This window comes from Leptosomus discolor, chromosome 14 (genome assembly GCF_034619465.1).
Source record: "Leptosomus discolor isolate bLepDis1 chromosome 14, bLepDis1.hap2, whole genome shotgun sequence".
NCBI lineage: Eukaryota > Metazoa > Chordata > Aves > Leptosomiformes > Leptosomidae > Leptosomus > Leptosomus discolor.
In genome coordinates, this window is record NC_141404.1 from 11,464,849 (window position 1) to 11,480,668 (window position 15,820).

The 15,820-nt window shown below is 39.1% G+C and overlaps 1 protein-coding gene across 3 annotated transcripts in view; it reads right to left on the minus strand.

Annotated features, from left to right (window-relative positions):
- The window catches only part of CLEC16A (C-type lectin domain containing 16A), a 187,666-nt gene that overhangs the window by 150,087 nt on the left and 21,759 nt on the right, over positions 1 to 15,820 (minus strand). For all 3 annotated transcript variants that reach the window (XM_086472795.1, XM_086472794.1, XM_086472793.1), the window contains exons 9-12: positions 11,820 to 11,933; positions 6,971 to 7,199; positions 5,453 to 5,582; positions 1,172 to 1,272 (exon numbers count right to left, since the gene is read on the minus strand). In XM_086472795.1, coding sequence (XP_086328921.1) covers positions 1,172 to 1,272; positions 5,453 to 5,582; positions 6,971 to 7,199; positions 11,820 to 11,933 — 574 coding nt within the window. The remainder of the gene's footprint in view (positions 1 to 1,171; positions 1,273 to 5,452; positions 5,583 to 6,970; positions 7,200 to 11,819; positions 11,934 to 15,820) is intronic.

The window sequence follows — 15,820 nt, forward strand, 5'->3', positions numbered from 1 at the left end:
TATTTGCATTATTATCTCTTATCATAAGAGACTGTGAAAGCCCTGAAATTGTCTGCAAATTACAATTTCAGAAAAGCATTTCTTCATTCCTGGAAAAAGATAAAGCCATCAAGAGGATGGAGGAGAACAGGAGTGGCTCAGCTTAGATCCTTCAAGACTCTGATTTCCACTCTACTTGCCCCTTAGAGGTACCCTGAGCTAGAACAGAATCCTTACTTTTAAGCATGCTATCACACCTGATGCTCTTTTGCTCAGTTTACAGTAGCAATTGATTCATTTAAACTACTAGTATGTTACAGAAACTATCCTCATAAGCAGAGTTAAATTCAGCTCTCGATTCCCGAAATGCATGATTGTTCACATGTATGAGATGCTTACATTTTTGCTCCACAAAGAATCTATTTAAAATGCACACAAACAGCAAAAAAGCTAACCATAATCATCCCTTAGAAAATGTTACATATTCTTATACTGTCTGAATTATAACGAAGTACACATTTACCACAGCTTTGCTCGCTATAAAATAGTCCAGGCTCCTTGTGAGACGTGCAAGACGTATTATGACATAGAACACTAACAACTTAAGCTTTCAGTGAGTTACGGCACAATAGAGAAGGCGGCTGTTGAGGAATTGTGCAGTATAAAAACAACTACTGAAGGACTGTCAAAGCTGGACAGAAATAGGCAATACATGACTTCCACAATGACATCCGATTCCCAGGACTCGTGCACTATCTATATATTTAAAGTACAGAAAGATTTGATTTTGATATATGGGGACAAGCTTGCTAAGATTTCATGCTTGGCTTACATGCAGCAATCACAGTATATGCAAAGTGGGAAAGAACTGGATCCCATATATATGTAGATTGAATATAGCAGGCTTCAACTGAAATCAAGATTCATTAAACCAACACACAATAACCCTAATCCAATTCCAGGAAACCTAAGGGAAGAATAGTTATCTGATGTTCACAAAGCTTTCTATCAAATCATTCTGCAAAAGGTGATCCTTAGCAACTGTTTCTAGTTAGAGCATACTTATTTCTCCCTCCCCCATGTAATGAATTTCTCACAGTTTAAGGCACACAAAAACGTAAATTACAAACAGATTATGCCTGTCCAAAATCATGTGTGTCAGTTTTTTCTGGAAAAGGCAAAAATTGCTCACCTTTGTTGTGTGACATTGCATATAGAAGACAGAGCACAAAAAGGGCATAGTAATCATCTTCAGCACAGTCCAGTGCATTATAGACCATATCAAGAAAAGGCCTGTGAAAGTAGTCATTTTAAAACAGTTAGGGAAAAAAAAGATCATATCTACAGAAAAATTAGTACCTGTCTTGTTCTACATGCAGCTAACAGAAGAGGAAAATTTACAACAACGCACATTTTCAGGCATTAAACAAATATTAACCTGTTTAAGAGTATTCAGATTATAGCCACGGCTTTTATTTAAATTCTGACATTAATTCTGATGTTTTAATGGGATTTGGTACATAATGCTTTCCCAAGAAATGTTCACACATTTATTGGGTTCTTTGCAGCACATTTAATATGTATGCAGAATATGTACAGCTTGTGTAAATGTATACATAAGTAACTTCCAGGAGCTGCTATCACTGTTGAATTTAAAAAAAAAAAAAAAACACACCAACAAAAAAGACTACCTTAAAGCTCATGTACTATACAGAGTTGAAAAGCTTTTACTATTACAAGAAAGCAGTTTTTCACCCAAAAGTTTGGAAGAAGGTTGGTTATTCTAAAACAATCAGTCAAAAAATTTACCATCGAACAGCTATAGGAAAGAAAAATGAACAAGGAGGGAACATATTTGAATGGAAAAAAGAAAGCTTTGGACTGCAGAGGAGTTTTGTTTTCCTAGGTTTAAGCATGTGTCACCTATGACACATATACAGAAAGCTACAGTGCCAAGTTCACCCTTCACCTGTACCCTGAACAGACCAGAAAAGTCAACTTAATCCAGAAGTCATTTGGACAGATCAGATATGGCTGAGATTCAGCTGATATTAGCACAAGCCTGATGGCAAGGCAACTTGGCTTCTTGTCTTAAGCTGGCTTGCATCCAATCAGTTCAGAGCACAAGTAGAAATTAAGTCCATTTTCACAGATGGCCCAGATAAAAAAAAATAATTAGGGAACTGTCAGTCACCAGAAGAGATGTTAGAACCTTGATTGAAAAGAAGTAATTCCTACCTCTCAAAGGATTTTAACAGTTAAAGGAAAAAAAATTCCTTATATTACCTAAATTCCATCCAAATAAAATAGATTAAAATAACACCCAAAGTCACAAAAAAATATATTTTCCTATCTTCATACCTAGCAGACAGGAAGCATCCACTACAAACTCATCGTTGTGGTTAGCTGTGGGTCAGAAGCGCTATCAAAGATCAGAACACAACATACTTCTATACTTATTCCACACCTGTGGTGCCCTCGTGGTCACACTTAATGTGTCCCAGTAAGTCACCCAACCCAAGTCATAACAAGTATTTAACACTTCCTATCAGCTCCACCCACAGTTCAACAACATGCTCTTTTACTAAAAAAAGGCTATGATGATAATAACAGACACACTGTTCCTCTGCTCAGTCCATGACATTGCAGTCATATGTTTATGCATTTCTGAAGCTGGAATACAAGCATTCTCTACGATACACTTAAAGGCCACCGAGTTATGATCCCTCTTTGCCCAAGTTCAACACTGCTGTATGTACCTAAGCCAAATTTCCCACATGATGTTCCTATTGTAGATCTCAAAATAACACAACTCTCCAAGCAACAACAGCCTAAAGAATCAGCAATGTTGAAACCAAGAGTGCCTTCAGTATTCTTAAGCATTAAACAAGCCCTACAAACCTCATGTCACCCTGAAACAGTGTGCTTTACAGATAGCAAAGGGAGTTCAGCTTCAAAGTCTAAAGAAGAAAGAGGACCAAGATATCCAGGTTCAAGATTATCAAAATACTGAAATGCTAGATAACACTAGGTCTGTTGTCAGAACAACAATAGATGGTAATTACCCTAAAAACTGACCTATGATGTAAAAGTAATATTTATTTTATAATTTTATAAAAACCCCAATGTTTTAGGAGATAAAAACTGCAGAAGTAACACTAGCTGTTCCATTAATACCAATACTACATGGTATTAAATGACTTCTGTAATCTCTAATGCATTTTTCATTGTTTTTCCCCTACATACTACTTGGATCTGTGAAATTACGTAACTTTAAAAATATGATTACAGCAGTGAAATCATTTTCATTCTACATGCTTCTTCACAGCATCTATTTGCATTATCAGAGTCTCAATCGCAATAATTTGAAATCGAAACAACTTCTAGAAATCCCACTCATCAACAGGTCCTCATATAGACTAAATACAAGATAGGACAGAAAAACTTCAGCTATAAGAAAGTAGCAACAGAAGGCACAACGTACCATGAAGGTTTTGCATCCTGGAAAAAACAAAAACAAAACCCACAAAACAAAAAAAATTTTGCTCTGTAGCAAATCATAAAAGGAAGTTAATTTAAAACAAGCCTTTAGGCTTAAACTTTCCAGTAATAAGGCACATCAAAATAAAATTACACTGGAAATACTTAAGCTTTCTCTTACGTTCTTCACAGCAGTACAAAGGCTAAGGGAAAGTGAAAGCTTGACTTACCTTTTACAGCTACAGATTTTTAACTGCAAACTGTGCTGTTTTCCATTTATTTTTCAATAACTATTGGACAATTTTTGAAACCCACTTTTAATAGTAAAGGCTATATAGGAAGCATTTTCAAACTTATTTAACTCTGTAAGCATTTTTTTCCTTTATTAGCCTTTTACTAGTGACTTGATAGAAGAAACAGATCAAATGCCAGACAAGTACTCTTCAAACCATTTATTCTTGTGGAACATGACCACAGTTGAAGACTGCAACACATCAGGAATCACTATCATCACAATCATTAATGATTATTCCAGTTACAGAAGTTTCTTCTACTTCCAGCACGGAATAAAAGATCACTGCATTTTCCGCTACCACATGGCACCTTATTCATATGGCTCACCTTACCCACAAGATGCAGTGATTCCAATCAGTGTAGGAAAGAAGCTATATACACTTGAGCAAACTTCTTGAGAGATTTAGCTACTGTTTCAAATATTACATTTGCATATGGAATAACACAAAATCTAAAGCCATAGCAGCTTATCCACCTACATTTCCAAAAATTCATGTACAAAACTAAGGCCAGAAATGCCCTACACAAGGTCTATCCTTATTTTAAAAATACTTTCTCTCTGCACATTCTTTGACACTGTTTATTTTCAGAAAAGATGCAGGATGCTGTCAGATCATATTTGCAGAATAAGAGAGTCCTGAAATGCAGACATTTGCCAAATGCATTGGCATCTCACATGTAAGTATTCTGCACTTTTCAAGACCTGAGCATCCTGGTTGCTTTAGTATTCAATGCAGTCACTGCCAATTTCTTTCTAAAAGCTATTTGGCACATATTTTAGTGAAAGTATCAATAATCTAGAACAACGTATTTTAAAGCCAGTTAAAAATCAAGGTTCAATTTCACTTTTACAATGAAATTAAATGTTATCTTTATTAATGAATGTAATCTAAGCTACATCAAAGCTACAACAGAGACTGAATGAAATTCTGGGAATACCAGGCAGCGTTTCCCAAGTTTAAAAATAAATCTGAAATCCTATTAAACATGTGCATTTCCCCAAGGGACACATTTGCACTTAGTTTCGTGTCAGAGATGGCACATTTGGTTTCTTTATCATTCTAATAACAAGAACACAAAATTCTTACTGAGGAAGTGTCTTAAGGTTATTTAATATATCCAAGTTTAAATTTTTAAGTCAAGGCAATTCCTGTTCCCAGAAACACTTAAAAGCTGCATCTCCAAGAGGCATTTTCAATAACCCTAAGATATACTAACGGACCTTGGAAACTGTACATAGGTTAGTAGGGTTTAGTCATAGCTACTACTACTAAAATTCTGCAAAATTCAGCCCTGAACTGAGGAATTTTCCTTGGGTTTCCCCTACAGGTATATACAAAATTGACAGATGTGACTATAAGTATCATTATGAAAACATCATCTTAGAAAATTCTGGAATGAAAACATTTAAAATCTGGTTTTATTGTGTTATTATTCTGTAATTTAACTTTACCAAGTTAAGGCATCACAATTGCCATAAAGGAAAGTACAACATTATGAAGGAACAGGACCATCTCTGAAACCGACCAGTAGAGTGCCACATCCCATTTTCCTATTGCCTCACTTCTTTGTAATCCACAAGGACCCCTGTAATTTTAATTGGAGGCAGATTTTAAACACCCTTTAAGAGAAGGGAGAGATTTAACAGGAAAGCAAGTAAGGAAGCAATCCAGCAAAATATACTACACTTCCTTTATACCTGTTCCAGTTTGTCATCTCGCTCCCAGAGGCAGCTGCACTCTTTTCTTCATCTGTTGTATTCTGCTCTGTCACAGCAGAGATGGACAATTCTGATAGTTTACATCTCTCCATGATTACCATCTCTATTTCTAAAAAGAAATTTGCTATTTTTAACCAACAGTTATCACAAGCTCTTTTGTATTTTCTGTTTTGCATTTAAAGTGACTGATGCAACTACATATCAGAGGTATAACCTCAGAAAAGTTAATGGATGAATAGATGTAGGCAAATTTTCTTCCCAATAAAATAGCTTGCTTACATTCCTTTAAGTCATTTAACTGCTATAAGAAAATTATACATACATATAATATATGTAAAGAAAAGACAGATTATTTTGGGAAATAAACAAGCAATAGTAATCCCCCTCCCCTCCAAACCACAGCAAGAAAAAAACCATAGAACCTCTTTCTGGGGAAAAAAAAAAAAATCTTTGTGAAAATGCTGGTGAGACTGGGGCATGGGTGGGTATCAAGTTTCACAGAGGGTGTAGATAGGTCTCTACAATTGCAGCAAACAGGACGCCTGGTCCCGAGTGCTTCATACCTATTGTCTTTAAGTAGAAGTATTGGGAACAAATCCAGCTTTTGCTTAAGAATTCAGACAAAGATGACTACTAAATGCACCAGTTTAAACAGCAAATCATGTAATATTTTCTTCAAATCATGGTAGACAATACATCATCATGCATTTGACACCATTTAAGGAAAGCCTTCTCAAACAGGCTGTGTACCTAAATCAAAATACAACTATGTTTGGAGAGGGCTGTCAAAGCACAAAGGTCTTGTTTTCAATTGCTTGCATGCAATTCTACCATATTATTCTCAATTTATGTCTTGAAATAGAGACTAGTTTCTGATGCACATCCTTCTAGTAGTTACTAACTAGTACAATAAACAGTTACAATACACTGTAAGACCACTCATCCTATAAAACCAATCCTTCTCAAGGTTAGCATTACATCAAAAATCCTGAAAACATGCAATTAAAAAAAATCTAAAAGTTAAAGATGTTTTCTTCAGTTTTGAACTATTTAATATCATCTTCTACTGTTGTACTGTCACTTTTAGCATACTTGTTGAATTTTATCATTGAACATGCATAAAACACTCCTGACCACCTTACAACGGTAAAGTGGGTACACCATTTGCCTTACCACAGAAGGAAAAGTTACAAAGTGGTGAAGTCTACTTATAAAGTCCCCCATAGTCATGTCAGCTAGGTGCAAGGCGTGCACTTGTGATAAAAGCTGAAGACTACAGGAAGACATTAAAACACTTACATAGTTTTTAATCAGATTAGAAGTATATGGACTGATAGAATTATTTAACATGAGGGAAAAAATAGTCAAAGACTGAAACAAATTTAATAGTCCCACGTTTACCTAGTGCAACAAGAGAACAGATCACAACTAGGTCCATACACATAGTAAAAGTATCCAAACTGTAAGCATCATTTTTTTTTTTGCTGGTATACTCACCTTCATTTTCACTGCTTGTTCTGATGCCCTTTGAACTCACTTCTGTACCTTTAGTTTTATCTAGGTCATCTTGGTTATCTTCAGATCCCCTCTCCTCTTCATCTTCTTCACCAACATTTTTATAGTTGGGTCTTTTCTGCACCCTCTTCTTCCCTTTCTGTTTGTTAATTTCAAGAGACCTCTCAAGTGATTCTGTTGGTTTTATGAAACATCTGATACTTGACTTTGCCTGTAAATTTGAAGAGTTTACACTGAGTTACAGCAAGACACTCAACTAATTGATAAAGAAACTTTAGTTCACACATCAAGTCCAGAAAACCGACACCACTTCATTTGTTAAATTTTAATATTCTTGTGTTTTACCCAAAGATATGATAAGTTTATCTATCACCGGTTTTGGACAAGAAAGCAAACAGTATTTGATCAACACCTGATTTTCCTGACTATTAATTTACAGAGCAAGAAAATAAATTTAGATGACAGATCTATCCCAGAGGAAATCAGTATTTCCAAGCGTCTGTGCCATCCTAAAAACAGAGTACAATGTATTCTTATAGAAAGACACAAGACACTACAAGAAGTTCTGCAACTAGCAGGACTAATAAAACTTGGTTTCCTCCAATTTTGCAGATTGCTTCTGAGCTGTGATGCTTTGAGCTAACTTCTCACCTGTTAGGCCTGCCAGCTGAATTACCAGAGTACATGCTCTCTCTCAGTCAGACCTATAAAAACTCATCAGCCAAACCTCTCTGTTACTGAGAAGTGAAACACATGGTTTGGGGGCTTCCTGCCACACAGGTTTATGCTGAACAAGACGGCTACAGAATCTTCACTACCTTTCAGACCTCAATACTTTAATCACATTTAGCTGACACTGGCTAAAGGGTTAAAAATTTAAGGGCAAGCAAGAGAAAAGTAGTAAGACTAAATACAAAACTGATTCCCTTCCTTGCCTTAGGTGACAAGTACAACAAGCATTGAAGATGAGCGCATCAAAGAGACCTCAGAGAAAAAGTTTGGAAAAAGACCTCCCTTCACCTAGTAAGGAACACCCACACACAAAACCAGAAGAGATTAGGGAAAAATCTGGGAAGAAGCCTTCTGCAAGTCAAAAGGGAAAAATGTATCTCAATCTTCTGGCTTTTTAAAAACGTTTTATAGAAATCTTGCATAAGTCACCTTACACTTGGCACTGAAGCAAACTATATAGTAGGAGGAATCTTTCACAATATCAAAAAACCCACAATGTGAAATTTATCACATTTTTGTCCTCAAGTAACCTCTCTGATGTATTTTTAGTCTGACCAAACTGCAACATATAAAGGTTATAAAACAACCAGAGTTACAACCAGATTACCTTTTATTGATGACTTCTGGTCAGAAAAGTCATAAGAAAAGGGAAGAACGCATTTAAGTTCTATTCTTTAGGGAAAAAAAGAAAAGTAGCATGCAAATCGCACAATGCATTTTCCCCTTCCTGCATTCACTTCTTACAATTGCTTCCTAGAATCTTGTAGCTACCTTCTTTATGAAGAATGCATGTACTTAACATCCTTGCGTTTCTAATATGCTGTTAGCCATAAGAGCAAATTTAACAGAAGAGACCAGTAGACAGAGATGTGCTTATAAGCACCAACCCATGGTATGGTCCATCTCAAGAAAGAATGCTGAGGAAAAACTCAACATATATATTCTGTTCTGGTAAATATAACAAGGCTATATATTCAAAACATTCTAAAATCAGACTTAAAATTAATTTATTTAGTAAATGGTTTATCTAAACTGATTATACAGTTTGAGATACTGCTATTTTATACTTGTAAAATGTCTTTCAACCGTATTGTCAAGTATGGTTTATCTTATGCAATGTGTGCTGGTAAAACAAGGCAGTACCAGTAACAACTTTTACAGGAAGGAGAAAGTAGGTTAGACAAGAAACATGAAATAGGTAGAACTGGCCCACATCCGAATCATGCAGGAAAACAGATCTCACAGGAAGTAAGGTAACCTTAGTGTGATGACTGCTAACAAGTTTAAATACGTTCTGTTAGCTACACATACCCAACTCTCATCATCAGATTAGAGTTAGTGTTTCTTCTGATGCCACGTAAAACCAGAAATACAGGAGAAAAGTGCAGAAAGAAAAGTGTATCTTAGTTTGCGATACTTTGACGTGGAGGACCTGTTCAACAGAGGTTGGGCAACAACTACTGCCCTATGATGTTCACCAGATCTCCATGGGTACATCATTGCCAACCCATCAGCTATCAACAGTTAGATCTGCTGGCGATTTTTTCCACAAATTGATTTCCAGTAAAAAGCACGATTTGATCCTGTCGTGACAACTACCATTGCTCTTTTGCTCTAAATAACTTTGGATATGTTGCATTTATACACAGTAACTGCAACCCTTCTCAGCTTTTATTTTTGTGAAGTATTCTTCACTCAGTCTCCTATCATGAGGACATGCGACCTGCTTCTACTAACCTCAGTCCATTCTCTCTACACCTCATTCCACTTTAATTCATCTTTCTGATAAGATGAACTTCAGGTTTTAGAAACTACATGTTAATTAGAAACTGACAGTTACACTTCAACTTAAAGATATCAAGACGCCCCAGCTACAAGAGACGAGCAGTGCTAGGCACAGAGCAGGGGTTTAGAGATAACTGGGGCTCACTGTAACACACAAATATCCACAAAACAAGCAGCTTAGGAGAGTATCAGAATGATTACCATGGAAAATTATAACAGAAAGGAAGTAGTAAAAGATAAATTTGGGCCTGACTTGAGAACAAACACAATTCTAAACTCAAGTCAAAAAGTAAATTAAAAAAACTTGCTTATTACTTTTCTCTATTAACCCCAGAACAAGCAATTTGAGAGTAGCTTCTGAAATAGCTTCCATTATTCAACAGAAGTTTGTAACTTCTTTGCAACAGAGTACACTACAGTAATAACTTTGCAGTGATCCTGATACACCTCACAGTCCAAAAAACAGCCCCTGAAATGGCTAACTGTTTAAAAAAATCAACTTTCTGCTCTAAGAAGCAAATGGGTTTTTTCTGCAAATAACCAACCTTCACCAGCAGGCTTTCTGACAGCATAGCTTTTTCCCTCCAAGGTTTCATTGAAGAATATGGTTGAATTTACTACAAACTAAAGCCTCTCCCGTGGAAGTTTTTTCTTCATCCACCAAAAGTACTACCACTCTGCTCTCCCTGTAACAAAGCTCCACCTTTAGCAGTTTCGCTAAGTGTCTATCCTAGAAAGCCAATACCCCTCCTGTTCACTACTTGTTCAGGTATAACAGAACTTCCAGTTTACATGCCATGAGGCTGCAACTTTAAGATCAGTAAGAAGCAGCAACCTTAACAGTATTACAAACATAAGAGAAGAGATGAACAAAAGTTTACAGGAAACCCCTAATATTCCTAACATTAGTGCAAGCACACAAACATATGCTACAGATATTTTGCAACTCTGTACAGTAACTATGACAGGAAGAGAAAATCTCAGTTCTGCAACAACTGATGCCCCACCCTCTCGCCACAAACTTCCTAGTAACGAAGCTGCTTCCGCACAAGTAACGCACTCTACGTTCAGTAGACAGCTAGCACAAGGTCAGACATTTGCTAACACAAGTAACAGATTGCTTTAGCTTAAAGCATTCAGGCAGCTCTACCATTCCACCGTAGTTTTTTCTAAAAAAGATTAGATTCTAAATATCAGGGTCAACAGCACAAAATACCAGAACCCAAAAGCTATCAGCCAAGATCAGCCCACACAGCTTCCACTGCACTGTAGGAAGAAATTTGGAAAAGTTAACTTGTATCATGGGAGAGTTGAAGCATATCTCCCCCCTGAAACTCTCAGAGCTATAGCCACTGCCGAGAAAGAACATGCCTAAGAACCAGTCTACTGCTTGTTATAAATTAAACAGTCAGTAACTCTTTGCTGACTGGTCAGACACTAGGGGCCATGTTCAACCTTCAGACAGAACTGCAGTCAGAAGTCTCTTAACCAAAGTAAGGTCATATGCCCTCCTTATTACCATCCCCAAACAGGCATTTAAAAAGTAACAAGCAAGCATTTAACAAACTGTGAAATCCACAGCAAAAGGGGAAAAAAAACAGTCATATACATGACACACTTAGAAAAACACTAACCACAGCATCCAGCAATATCTACACAGGATTAAATCTGAAGGTACAAGGGCAATGACAAAGTGGTAGCACCCCCACCTATTTGTGGCTGCTCTATATTCTATTACGCACACGCTGATGCGCACTTTCAGAGGTAATCAGTTTTACATTGGGAATATCAGACGAAAATCTTTATTTCCTCTTATATCCAAAGAATTTACCATAAGGCCAGGTATTTTTTTCTAAGTCTCTCATTTCTACTACAAGTTGCATAAGCAAATAACTTCACAGGAAAGTTGTGATGACTCATTTCTATTTCACTACCGAAGAGCTGATAACAAAAACTGAACACAGAAGACTGCATTAGAGAAGCGTCCCACCAAAATGACAGAAGCCTTTGCAGTGTCTGACTCCTGCAGAAGCAACTAAGTATTCTGATTTGTGTCCTACACATTCTTATACCACTACCTGAAATATATATGGATGCACAAAAATATTGCAACTTTGGCAAGAACATAATACTGTAAATTGCACAGAGCATTTCTCTGGTATCATATGCAACCACAAAAGCTGAAATCTCCTATTGCTGCTCTTCTCTCCTAAACATAATCACCTTAGCTTACCAGTTTCCAGATACCTAATTCCATTTTTCAAATATTTTCCCTGCCTCTAAAAAAAATATTAAAGATTAGTTGGACACTTACTGAGTTTTTCTGTACATCTTGCTCAACTTTAGAAGAAAACACCGAGAGGTCACCATTAAGTATAACCTCAGCCAATGAGTTCACCAAAGGGGCATAATGTATAATCAGAAAAACCTGTTAAAAGAAGGGTGGAAAGAAATATCAGACACAGTTTCATGATTTCAGTCACTGAACATACTTTTTCGACTTTATTAAACTGGTATCTTAAGTTTATGTACACTGTAAAGTACGATCGGTCATACTGACAGTTTAGGAAATTTACTTCAAAACACGGGAGACCATAATCCTCTCTACAGCCATTTGACCTTTCTCTACATTTTAAGATACCTAGTTTTAATAATGCTTTATACTATTCCATCCTTCTAAGAAAGGTAAGTTGTCTCTCCTCACCAGCTTTGAGATGAAAGTTGTGTGATATTCTAGCAAGGAACTCAAATTAAAACTGCTCCAGAAAATTGGGGTTTTGAGAAACTACCCAAACTGATTACAGTACACAGCATCCACTGACCTTCTTGTAGGCCAACAACGACGAGAGGAAAGCAGTGGATGTTTTCTACCTCGACTCTAGCAAAGACTTTGACACTGTCTCCCATCACATCCTCACAGGTAAGCTCAGGAAGTGTGGGACAGACGCTGTGAGGTAGACTGAGAACTGGCTGAAGGACAGAGCTCAGAGTTGTGATCAGTGGCGCTGAGTCTAGTTGGAGGCCTGTGGCTAGTGATGTTCCCCAGGGGTCAGTACCGGGTCCAGTCTTGTTCAACATATTCATCAATGACCTGGATGAAGGGACAGAGTGCACCCCCAGCAAGTTTGCTGATGATACTAAACTGGAAGGAGTGGCTGACACGCCAGAAGGCTGCACTGACATTCAATGAAATCTGGACAGGCTGGAGAGCTGGGCAGAGAGGAACATCATGAGGTTCGATAAGGGAAGTGTAGGGTCCTGAAACTGGGGAGGAATAACCCCATGCACCAGTACAGGCTGGGAGTCAACCTGCTGGAGAGCAGCTCTGCGGAGAAGGACCTGGGAGCTGTGGTAGACAAGTGGACCATGAGCCAGCAAGGTGCCCTTGTGGCCAAGAAGGCCAACAGCATCCTGGGGTGCATTAAGAAGAGTGTGGCCAGCAGGTCGAGGGAGTTTCTCCTCCCCCTCTACTCTGCCCTGGTGAGGCCACACCTGGAGTATTGTGTCCAGTTCTGGGCCCCCCAGTTCAAGAGGGACAAGGAACTACTGGAAAGAGTCCAGCAGAGGGCCACGAACATGATGAGGGGACTGCAGCATCTCTCCTATGAGGAAAGGCTGAGAGACCTGGGGCTCTTTAGCCTGGAGAAGAGAAGACTGAGAGGGGACCTTTATCAACACTTATAAATATCCAAAGGGCAGGTGTCAAGGGGATGGGGCCAGGCTCTTCTCAGTGGTGCCCACCGACAGGACAAGTGGCAGCTGGCACAAACTGGAGCTCAGGAAGTTCTGCCTCAACATGAGGAAAAACTTCTTTACTCTGAGGGTCGAAGAACACCGGAACAGGCTGCCCAGAGAGGCTGCGGAGTCTCCTTCCCTGGAGATATCCAAAACCCACCTGGACATGGTCCTGTGCAACCTGCTCTAGGAGAACCTGCTTTAGCAAAAGAATTGGACTAGATGATCTCCAGAGGTCCCTTCCAACCCCTACCATTCTGTCATTCTGTGACTAGCAGGACTCCAGTAAGTTCTGTATTGTGCACACATTTCCTCTGCAGTGGTTCATGAGTAAATGTCATGCAATAGGCTGAACTGGATTAGAAGCAGCTTTTTCTGGTGATGAAACCACAATGAATAATGGTCTAGCTACAAAGTGGCTACATAACACAGGAATAAGGACCATACTGCCTGTAACATTAAAGCACTCGTCCAGAAGTCCTTTGGTGCTTCTTACAGACTTCTCTGTTTACACTAACCACTTCATTTTGCGGCAAGGCTTATAAGGTTCAGTCAGCAAACAACTGACTTTTGGACAGAACCAGCTCAGGTCCAGCCACAATAGCCTTATGTCAGCTTATATTCATTCTCTTCACAGCAATATCAAAGCTGGATCCCTAAACAGTGGTTCTAGCTGAAAAATCCCCAAATAATTTCTCAATCAGTAAACCTAATCATTGCTTTGACAATATTTAGCCAAGCATGATCTCCACAGGTTTTCTGATTGAAGTCAGAACCATTCCAGACCTTCAAAAGCGAAGTGATTATTAGCACGTGGTGGTGACCTACGTAAAACTTTGGAAAGTCGCCAACACACTTCAAAAATACTTTGAACAACCTCACAAATCGCTCAAGCTTCCTCTAATTCAGAAAGCATAGCTTGAGTACACACAGGCATGTTTTGGCATTAAGTACATTACACATTCCCTTTGTGAACTTGCAGTCATCTGCAAGTACGATTTGTCTCAAGCACTTCTCTAACACACGAGTAATGCCTAAAGCGTATGCCTGTGTCCTGGGTTACAGTGTAAAATGTGCCAAAAGAAAAAAATATATTCTATTACCATCTTCAGGAGCTGTTGAGACCAGGTGGGGCGGTGCTCCCTGCCTCCCCCCTCTGGACTATCTCCTGTTACTGGGCACAACAATGCCTTATCGCCTGACCCATCGGTAACTCGCTCCTGGGCTATCTCCTGTTAATGGCCCATCAAGGAGCTGCCTCACGACTCCCCATCCCATTGTGAGATGCTCCGCCCGGGGAGGGGGGGGGAAGGAGCCAAGCAGTCCATGCCAAATAAAAACGGAGATTTTGAACACCCTAGCCGCCTTTCTTCCACTGGATTCCCAGAGGAGCTTTTCCCCCCACCTGAGTTCCAGAGGACGAGAGCTACCTGCCGACCACTGGACCTTCGGAGGAAGACCAGACTCTTTTACCTGATCGCTGCTTCCACAGAACTACACTCATCACTTCAGGAGGACTGCAGCCAGCATCTTATCGGACTGCTACTGCCACCCTAACAGGGGGTCAGGTTGTATTCCTGACTCTTGTCAGTGTAAACTAGTGGGTTGTTTGTTTTTTCCCTGCCTTGTGTTATATACATATATATATTAGTAAAGAACTGTTATTCCTATTCCCCATATCTTTGCCTGAAGGCCCGTTAATTTCAAAATTATAATAGTTTGGAGGGAAGGGGGTTACACTCTCCATTTCAAGGGAGGCTCCTGCCTTCCTCCACAGACACCTGTCTTTTCAAACCAAGACAGATTTTGGCGCCCAACGTGGGGCTCGAGGGCATCGAGAGATAAAGGAATAACGGTTTTTGTGCATTGGATATAGATTCCTTGTTAAGTGGCATCATGTGGGCTAGTTTATCCCGGTTCGTGTGGCATGTGGTGGTGGCTGTATTTCTCCCATTTGCAGGCCCTTATCTAAACATGGGTCCTATAACTAAGGCTACCGTGACTGTTATCCAGTTTGTTTTATGGATTAATAAGGTGAGGAATTCATGGCTTATTAACTTCCTCTGGAAGGCGGGCACATGGATTCGGAGCTATCAAACACTAAATGTATGCTTTTGGGGTTACTTTAATAATGGTACCTACTGTGAGGAAATGACACCGGGAGAAACTTTCTCCCAACCCCTAACCCAGCTCTTTGGGTCTACTCCACCAGTTTTCGAAGGATTCAGAGCTTTCCTAAGTGCTAATGATATCATACAGTGGCTGGTGTTGCTGATAATCCTGTTTTATTCAGTATTCAGAGATCAGGGGAGATTGGCTTGGATAACTACCCTGACTAGGAATGCTGCTCCAGAATCTGACCCTGCCTCACAGCTCACATCAGAAATGAACCACTCGGATTGGGTGAAGGAGATACGTGAGATGGGCCAGATGCTGAAGGAGTGCATTCTCTCAGCTGCTGGGAATCCCTCCTCCTGCCTTGAAGAGGGAGAGTCTAATGGTGCAGCAGTAGAACCCACAGACGTTACAACCGTCCAGGTTCCAGCTGAAACGCAAGGGCAGTCAGAGCCAGCAGCAGTC